This window comes from Helicoverpa armigera, chromosome 19 (assembly GCF_030705265.1).
Source record: "Helicoverpa armigera isolate CAAS_96S chromosome 19, ASM3070526v1, whole genome shotgun sequence".
NCBI classification, from domain to species: Eukaryota; Metazoa; Arthropoda; class Insecta; order Lepidoptera; family Noctuidae; genus Helicoverpa; species Helicoverpa armigera.
Window position 1 is genome coordinate 6520394 of NC_087138.1, and position 10349 is coordinate 6530742.

At 36.3% G+C, this 10349-nt stretch overlaps 1 protein-coding gene across 1 annotated transcript; it reads right to left on the minus strand.

Annotated features, from left to right (window-relative positions):
- LOC110373285 (uncharacterized) lies at positions 1 to 10038 on the minus strand. The gene is made up of 4 exons (XM_021330519.3): positions 8535 to 10038; positions 6888 to 7008; positions 1250 to 1375; positions 1 to 852 (listed from the first exon to the last, which is right to left on the minus strand). The coding sequence occupies exons 1-4, from the start codon at positions 9638 to 9640 to the stop codon at positions 640 to 642; spliced, it is 1566 nt and encodes a 521-aa protein (XP_021186194.1). The 5' UTR covers positions 9641 to 10038; the 3' UTR covers positions 1 to 639.
- Between the last annotated feature and the right edge of the window lie 311 nt (positions 10039 to 10349).

A 10349-nucleotide genomic window follows, 5' to 3' on the forward strand; every position in this document is an offset into this window, starting at 1 on the left:
ACTTCAAAACGAGAACCAATATCACAACTGCAATAACCAACTAGCATGTCTGAAGTCACCTTAACTGTAAGCTATTTATCGTATCTGATAAAATACTATGTTTTGAATCAATAATCTTATAGGCTTGGAATCTAAACGAAAATCTGCATCAATTTCATAAGCTCATTAGCATCAAGAATCGGAAAATATTACATTCAAAGTCATGCAATGTTCCTTATTTCGAATAAACATATTCCATCTATTTGGTACACTTTGTATAATATCAACATTACCGCTCTTACATTTGCATATTTACCGGAGTCAGGTCTAGAACTTCACTGTTCAAGACATGTAACCTTGAATATCATTTACATAATATATTACAGGAGATTTTATCAAGCTCTTGTGTATCAAGAAAAAAATTGCGTGATGAACGTCTAGGTACAAAAATTGCAAATGTCAGATTCGTACATTGCTGGGTTGTTGCACGTGTTTTATTGAAAAAGCAGTAAGAATCGTGAGTATAGTGCCTTAAATCAATTACCGGGTTATATTTCGCCAGGTCAATCTATTCGCAAATCCTATCCAAGTTTCACAAAGGACCCAATATTGCTCCTTGAGGAACTCCAAACATTTAACCAGTCACTTGCGTCTGTGTGACTATTTCACATAAGATGGGCAGCCCCAGAGTAACTTACACTCCTGTCGTTCCTCATATTTCTCTTTGAACCACTTGATGATTTTCATATACTTCTTTGTATTGATATTTTCGGCTCTTTTCCTGTGGCGCTTGGACCTGGGGATGGCTGCGTGGGAGAGGAAACCTCCGTCGAGTACCACCATCCGATATTGTTGAAGGCACATCTCCAACATCTGTATTTAAAACATTTATTTTTACTTTGTCTTCGATACTTTACTTTAAGTATTACCTCTACCGCATCAAGATGGTCGTGACGAAAATTTTAACTGTCTTATGATCAACAACAACAGATTTATTTTAGTAAATAATTCAAACGGAAAGTTCCAAAGAACGACTATTGGAAAAGAATTAATATTTACTTGCCAATTAATGCTATATCCTAGTTAGCTACCTTTAAGTAGTATGGAGGACTAACAGCTAAAAAACACAGACAAGGAACTGTAAGTTAACCTGAGAGCCAATAACAAGTCCTCACTTGTTATTGTCATATATTGTCGTCTTCAACATTATACATAGGTACACCTGAACCCTTAAATAATTCCATTAAGACTTGTGGAGGTGCTTAGTTACCTGTGTCATCTTGTCCTGCCGACCCTCCCAGGATAGGGCTTCGCTGTACCAGGGCTCCTTGTTAGTGCCGAAGTAGAGCGGCTCCCATCTGTGGTACGGGTACTCTCGCTTGGCTATCAGCATGGGCTGTAACAAATCCTTCATTTAGTGTTTTTTAGAATAGTTCTTATGATAGGGAAACATTTCCAGGCATAAAAAATTGAATTCGCTTTTGAAAATTAATTCGTAAGGCTTAATGTCTAGCATAATGATGACGATGACATTTTTATTCTCCGTCTTATTTTCTAATATATGTGTCTGTAAAATGTAGGTTTGATAGTTTATTTTATGTTGTATCTCTTTGACATCAAATATTAAGATTTGGTTACCAATATACCTAACGACGAACAAGCAGAATCCCTTTGATCCATACTATAGCGAGAAAAATCCCGCAATCACTTCGGTATCGGAAGCTCGTACTTTATGTACCAATAACTTTTACATTACCACGTTCTCACCATACGGGTAACTGGCATAGATAGCATATATCATGCTTCACTTGGCTACAGTTGAGACCCGTGATTTATTACTAACCTCTTTCGAGATAACACAGAAAATGACTCTTCGGAAACATATCGTAGTGACGCATTTTGATGAATAGGGTACGTTGCTTAAGTAATTATCTAGGAAACTTCTGACTAATTAAGTAATTATGTTTGTTCGGCGTATAATTTATGAAGGTATTGTTGATGAATCTTAATCAGAGTTGGTGAAGCTTTGGTAATTAAGTTAATTAGTAACAAAAACCTTCATAATTTTCCGTCTATCATTAACCAGATGTATATTTAATGGAAGTAAGTTAATTTTTAAATCTACAATACACATATCTCTAAACCCATAACTCAATTTTATGTAGATTAGTTTTCGCTCCATCATTAAGCTAATTAACTTAAGCACTGAATCCCCACTATTGAACTTCGTAACTAGCAGTAACTTACAAAGAGTTCCTCTGCATTCCAAAACTAATCGCGACAAGTACTTACAAACATTAGTTTTAGAAAAGACAAATGACTTCTGAGCAAAATTCACTAGAGTCTGGAAGCTTGGCAAAACGAACTCGAGTACATTCGAAAAAGTTCGTCCATCACAACTGAACTGAGATGAATTGGAAAACGCTTCGGTTATTGAGTCAGCCAATATTGGGACAAAGTTGGAAAGAAAATATCTGAGAAGTACGGAATTCACTTTTGTTTTTGTATAATTCCATTGAACTGTAAGATTTTTTTGAATGTGACTTTTGTTTATTCAGTAATTTAAATAATCAAATATTTTCAAAATACACAAACTCTCTTGTAATTATTGTTACAGAAAGGATTAACAGTTGGTCGTAGCACGTGAGTCTTGGTATATAAAGAAACGAAAAACCGTATTACCGTATTACCGAAAAACCGTATAAAAAAAGAACGCTTGCAAATAAAAACGTACGAGATACGTACGTATAAGAGGAGTAAATGCCGAACATATAACCAATGACATCAACCCACTAGAAAGTCCAAACGACTTATAAAGGTATTCCCATAACAGCCACAAGTTCAAATTAGGACCCCGTTATAGCTGGTTAGCATTCTAATACGATAAAGTGGCCCAGTTAGGACGCCAAGCTCTCAATAATTAGTTGGCAATTAGTACGGGTGACGCAGACTACGTCTATGAGATGGGAGAGGGGAGGGGTAAAGTGTGTTAGAACTACGGAGCAAGGAATGATGAGCGGAGATGCCGAAAGGCAGGTGAGTCCTTTTTGTAATAATGATAATACGTCCAAAGCAGATTTTGGCCATGGCGGCTGTTCTCGTATGAGGCATATAGCGCACAAGCATTTACGCAAACAGAAGTGCGCTCACTATTCCTTCACTCTTATAGCCTGATGGGACGGTAATCCGACACGACCGGAGAGAGACTGCGGTCGTATCGCCTGATCAGGCACAGGACCAACATTGACGTGCTCTCAATCTCAATCAAATTCCTTTTTGTAGGTCAAGTAACGTATGGTAGGCGTGACCAAAATGCTTTACGAGTGAAATAACAAGGCGTTTGGGTTCCTTGAGACATCTGTCGATGATTTTCGGTCTGACAAAAATGGGTGGGTTGCAAAGAAAGCATATGACGGCGTAGACTGGAACGTTCCTCGCCGGAACACCCGCATTTTGTCGACGCTACTTTCTCAGGCGATTTCCCGTTATAACAGATCCGCTCATCATTTTATTCTCCATGGTTAGAACTATGCCTGTCACTCGACAAGATTGAACCGCAATGATTGAGAACGCTCAGTTCCTAGCAATCCTATCGAAGATGGAGGAAACGATTTGATTGACTGCCGAATACGGTCTGACAGGACTCTGCGATGAATTGAAATTCTTAACGTAGCTCGGTTTTATGTTTCATGGTTACTTTGAAAAGTACAGTTTCAGTAGAAATAATTCGAAAGATATATACACGAAACGTCTTTATAAGATTCTAGCTTCTGTTCATCTACTTTTATCTTTTTTAATATTATGACTCCAAACTCTATCTATGACACTTTTACGCCAAAACGACTGAGCTGATTTAAATACATACATATAGTCTGGTCTAAAAATTAACTCTTTTTATCTAGGTGTAAGAAGTAGCTCCCGCAGAAAGTGGGTGGGACCACCTAGTTTTACGAAAATTCTCGTAAGTAAATACTGACATTAGTTGAGGTTTCTTGAATTATGTTTATACAAAGACTTCTTAGAAATAACCACTCTTAGTACTGCTGAATAATACTGGCAACAAATGCAATCCGTTCATCAAAGTCATTCTCATGCACCCGATTATCTTTAAGAGGATATAATAGTGTCCATAATAAGTCGGAGACGAGTTTTTGCGTGGCTTAACCCTGCATCCGACACTTTTGTTTGAGATAATATCGTGCTTTTGTGTTAAGATGCTTATAAAGATGTTAAAGTGTTTACATATATAATATATTTTTTTCCGTAACGCTATTAAGTTTAATCGTTTTTTGTAACGATGCTGAAAAAAGTGTTTATTTCTGTTTGCTGTTGTTATTTTTATGTAATTTTGTATGATAAACGTATTTCTTTCTGCATTGCTTATTTAGGTATTTTTTATTAATTTATCATCATCGTTCATATATTTTATCATGAAAGTTGTTGACATTTCCCATAGAAATTCATCTAAATCTAGCTAATAAATGACCATATATTTGATTCCCCACGCTCTATTGACACCACACATTTTCCGTATCAAACATCCTGAACACACAATAATATTTCACGCACAAGTAAAGTACATTTCCGTATACTTAATGCCTCCGACCATCCATCATACATTCCAATGCTTGCTTAATGGATGTTTGACAGAATTTGACAAATAATCATGTTAAAAACAATATTAATTTTAAGTAATACCTATAGGTATGTCCGACAAGTCAGATTTTATATTAAGTATTCATATATAGTTTATTTAAAGACCTAAAATAAATAGTTTGCTGTACGCATACGTGACTTCAATCAAAAATAAAAAAATCTCGATCTGTTGAACCGCAACGCAATATCAAAATGGTTAATAGGTAAATGTTCCATTTAATGAAATACAAACTAATTGATTCAATATATATCTAAGACATGCCTAAGATGAACAAAAATTAGGATCTAATCGAACCATTCATTTTGACCAAGTACCTATTCAGCGTAGTAGAATGATTACCTCAACCAAATCGAATAAACCTTAGATTGGTCTAGATAAATCTGTATGTTTGTACAGCTGAGAAATCTCATCACACTACCATCTAGATGTGAATTCGTGTATAAATCTATGCTATTACAATGTCTATACCGAAGAGTAAGTAAAGCTGAGCAGAGATGCCAAAAAGTAGTAGGCCAGGCGCCTTCTTGTAGGTCAAATACGTATGGTAGACAAGACCACACCGATCAGTTACAAGTGTACTAATTAAGTCCTAACGAGGTGTTAGGACTTAATTAGTACAGTTGTGTGGAGCAGAGCCAGTAACGTTACTCGAACACCCGCATTTTGGCCACTACTTTCATAGGAGATTTTCCGTTATGACAACTCCGCTTGTCGTTTTGTTCTCCATACATATGTTGAATACGTACGGACGGACAGTCAGATTGCGTCTATCTGGAATTCTGTATACATATTGGCTATTATAAAGCTGAGAAATACCAACACCTGTAGTTCAGATCGAAGTTACGCTACTTGTCGCAGTCAGTCCGCGGATGGGTGACTATAAATTGCTTATAAACCTAGTTCAAGCCATTGCTCTCTGATTACGATACGTTACCATTAAAAACCCGAAAGTATGTCAACTAATTTAATGTAAGGGCATTCTATCAACATAATACCTGTATCATAATATAGTGCACAATTTCGTCGACCTATTTCCAAGCCAATTTACAGAAAATTTATGAATGATGCGTAGAAATAAATTCTTTCATAAAAATAATGTAAAGTTGCATCTATATATTTCAATACAATCTATCCTTTTTGAACTTCAATATTCATCAATAAAAGTTTTTAATCAAGGCTACGAAAAAAACGCAGTAGGAATTGCAATCTGCAATCTATTAGCCTGTACTCAATCTAACGCCAATAGTTTTTGCGATTCGTTCCGTCTATATGCAATTACAATCATATTGATTGGACTTACTTATCAATGAAGTGATTTGATTGCGATTCATAGAAGTTTTTTGTTGTAAACATTTTATTTAAAGGCAGGTAACTTATCAGAAACAGCTTGCATTAGAATATGCAATAAATACAGGAATATTTTGCTGATTGTTGGTATATAATGTAATGGTAAAACAAAGATAAATTAACAGAACATGCATTAACAACATGCTGAGATTCAAGCAGGTTCCTTCAAAATAAGCACATTAAACAAACCTTGCTTTCAAAGGACGTTTACAGTTTATAAAATCTACCACAATAGAAGTTAGGAATGACACAACTTCTACGTTATATTTAAAATAATGATATTTTAATTCCAAAAAATATGTGCTCAAAGAAAATACTTTGGTTTTGCGCCAAAGTACAATTTTATCCTGTTATCATTACCGAACATGAGGCAAGCCACACCGCCGGCAGAAGCTAGTCGTCAGTAATCCGATTCGATATGGCTCGACTCGACTCTCATAAGGAAAACGTTATATAACAGATGTTGGTGTAATCTACAAATATTTTCCGGGTTCCAGAAATTCCCAGCTTGAGTCCATGTTTTTGGGTAAAAAATTACCGGTGCAAATTCACACATGCCTTTCTGTATTTTGTTGATGCAGTGGGTACCTAACTATTCTTATAGTTTCACCTAAGTCTTGGCGACTCATGTTGTCTGTTTTGAAATTACCATTATTATAGGAAGGCACGTTTGAAAACTATCAACTTCTTCAGACTTGACAATTACTATTATGGCTTCCAAAAAAGAGAGAATTGAGTTACTTGTAATCATTCTTAAGATGTCGAATCACAAAGAATAATCATATCAAATACTCAAAGCATCCACAAGAAATCATCATCATGAACATAAAATATATAAAAAATGCAAGTCAAATAATCCACTCCTTTTTCCTAAAGTTAGATGAAAAGTGTGTGTATGTCTTACCTCTAAAACATTTTTCGAGGGTCTCATAAGCCAGGTCTGGAGTCCTGGAAACCGCTGGCAATGAGGACACACTCGCTGGTGGAAGTATGTCGCTCGGTTCGTGGCTATCATTTGAATTAACCTGGTGAAAAAACATTCTGGATAAAAACAAATGTTGGGAGAAATAAAGGGCTGGGTATGTGAGTGATTGTAAATCGTACCACCTTTGTACCAGCTTGGCATACTGCCAAGAGTATGGGCCTTCGTACGTCCCCTATAAGACTTAGAAATTGCCGGCGATATATGCCAAGGTTTAGGACCAAATTCTTCAATAAAACCTACGTTTTATGTTACTGTACCAAAGGAATGTTTTACCATACATATCAACAACATTCCGAACACATTTTCAAAAATTCAACATCTAAAGAAGAGGTATGCATAAAATTGGAAGCAATAAAAATATTCCATCTCAATAAAATTTTACGTCGCTTTACAAGTGCATGCCGGAGGGTACATTTACTGGTTGGAACTCGATAAAATTGATATAAAGTACGTTTTGAAAACGGCACGCCTTCGGCATAAATTTGGGAGAACATGAAATTATAAAAAAAATGTATTGGAATAGGTGATAGAGCGTAGAGTACTTTTCTCTAATATCGAGCTGAATGCCACGGAAAAGGGCATCTTTCAAGGATATTTAAAAGACAGTCCAAGAGACAATGTAAATTCAATGCCAATTCAAAAATATTTTGAAATCCAAAGGAATTTAATGTCCACATTCCGCACTTTCTTTCAAATCTAAACGCTGAAACTCAGATGTTGAAATCGGGCATAACACATAGCTAGTTCATTACATTTCGTAACTTTGTTTCAAGTCCTTTCCTCAAGCGAGATGCATGCACTTGCGGGTTTATTATTGATGCTATTCAGTAACACTTACAACCAATGCTTATCTATCATAATAGGACCACAAAACAACTTATGATTAAACAAATCGACTGATTAGCAATATTGATTACATCTTTGCGGTAATATTTTTCTTTCCTATTTATGGGTCATGACGTTCTTTCTAGTCAAGTCACGCACATGAAATAATAAAAGAATTATGATAGCTAGGCATCAAGAATATATCGCGTGGAAACGTCTGAAGTAGAAACTAGTTGATATGTGCCCTGAATATATCTGAGATACTAATCTCTATCTTGATAGAAAAACAAAGAAATAGAACGCTACCTAAATTGGTTTTGGATTCAATTTCGGGTACTTATAAAGAAGACGTGTCAGGTATAGTAAGTTGATTGAAAAAAAATATGTGTCTTGAGATGGCATTCCATGATATACATACTAGTTAATCTCATACCATACATAATTTAATATACTAGGTATGTTGTAAACTAAGTATCGATTGCTATGAAAACTGCATTGTAGGTACTCAACAACGACAAAATAAATCCTTCTCAATACAATGAGGATCTGCTGCTGAAGTATGTAGGTACTTTAGGTCTTACACACAGCTCAAAAGATGCAACTATTCAATGACAAGAAAAGAGCAACCTTCTACACAAGACCACAACAATAGCAACAAAAGAAACTATATATAAGCACTAAGCACGCTTTCTGTATTCCTTTGTATTGCTCGCGTAAAAAATAAACAATTTATCAACTTACGTCACTTTTTCGTGCGGGATTTTCTCTCCTCTCTCCACTTCAAACAGAGGTACGACAAACACAGTCTTAGCAAACACACAGCCAGCGTCCCTTTTCTCATCTCCCATTAATTTTCGAATCATCTTCAAAAATTTCGGCGCCAAACCATGACTCGGCACCATTTCTATATCAGACACTAAGAAATAATTGGTCGTCGACGCGTTTCTCGCAACATTCCTACCAACGTTTATTGGATACATCATCAATGTTGATCGTCTATATGTATTTGTATAATCTATGTTTTGTCCTGCACAATCCTCAAATCTAAAGTCAGGAACAACGAATCCTGAATCTGGAAGCTTTAACATCATACGTTCTATTTTATTCTTTCGCGCTCTCTGTATGTATTCTGCTCTAGTCTTATTGTTCAACTTGCGATAGTTCTCTAATTTCTGTCTCAATAATTCTTTCGTCGTTATATTTACCATCTGAACTGGCGGAGGTGGTGTGGTTAAAAACTTTCTTCTCTCTTTCAAAGTTCTTAACTTGGGTAACAAACGTTTTGGGAAAAATAAATGGACTGAAACTTTAGCCATCATCGGGTAACAATGGCATAAGTGGTCTAATATTTGCATAGCAATGTCTAGATCGTAGCTAGGTACAAATGTAGCAAGACTGATAGGACCATCCCAAAACTTTGCGATTTCCACTACATGATAGAGAAATTCTGGGGTCGCTTGAGTAACATACGTCACTGCGTCAACTTTGCTGGTGTTAAGGAACGCCATACCCGTGATGGCATTGTAGATAACACCGTAGTGGCTTCTGCTGCCAGTTTCAGGGGACGGCAGTACTGAGATTGACCTCCATCTGAGAGTATTCGGCAGGCCATAGTTGAACATGCAAAAACTCATGTTCCCGGGCTGGCGGCCTCTTAAAAAGGCGCCTGGGCTGTAGCTAAAATCACCGACCCTCCGCTGTGGGAGTGGGTGCTCGTGGTGTCTGTACGCGTACATCTGAAGTACTGCGGTTATGGTTAGTATGAAGAAACCTATGAGAAGTATGGTCGAGTGTTTCCTTGTCAACCTGAAGGAGTAAGCTCCGAATATCCGCAGGCATCTCGACATCTTTATCTTTCATTGTTTTTATTTATAATGCTCTTTTGCTAAACATGCTCGCTCATTACAATAATTTGTTATACACTGTATACACTTAACACACACTGACACCATAATTACATTAACTTTCGTCTCATTATTTTGGCCTAAGATTTTTTGTAAACACAACACACAATGACATAGAACGAGTAGGGCTGCGGTAACCTGGTTTCCGCACCCAAATAAACACCTGCAGCCTCTCACGACATACTATAATTTTGAAAATTATTAGTAGACCACGAAACAATTGTTGTATCAACTCATTAAGTTTCGGAAGTTTGTTAAAATAACGTTATTTTCACATCAATTTTGGAGACGTATTTCATCGCTGTATAACGTCGTATTTGACAGTTGCTGCGCGCGCCGTTGACAATCTGCGCAACTGGGAAATCAATATTCCCGCCACGGTGTTACGAGTGCGTTCTCGATTACTGATTTTAAATACAAATACAAGTTCGGAAAATCGGAAGAGTTTTTAATAGAATGTCTATAGCTGTATGTACAATGTCGACAAATACCATAGAAGTAATGTTACTGGAACTAAACTATGCACAAAATTCACTTCCAAAAGAACACACTTTTATGATATACCCTAAAGTTGTCTCTGATTATATTTAATGATGAAAAGCAATACATTTTTTCAGTTGTAATAGAAAATGAACTTTTTGTTTCAATTACT

Excerpts from the sequence above, each read along its gene's own strand:
- LOC110373285 (XM_021330519.3), bottom strand. The coding sequence starts at position 9,640 with ATGTCGAGATGCCTGCGGATATTCGGAGCTTACTCCTTCAGGTTGACA. Across the intron at positions 1,376-6,887 it reads CCTCGAAAAATGTTTTAGAG|CCCATGCTGATAGCCAAGCG; the intron begins GTAAGACATACA and ends GATTTGTTACAG. Across the intron at positions 853-1,249 it reads GGCAGGACAAGATGACACAG|ATGTTGGAGATGTGCCTTCA; the intron begins GTAACTAAGCAC and ends TTTTAAATACAG.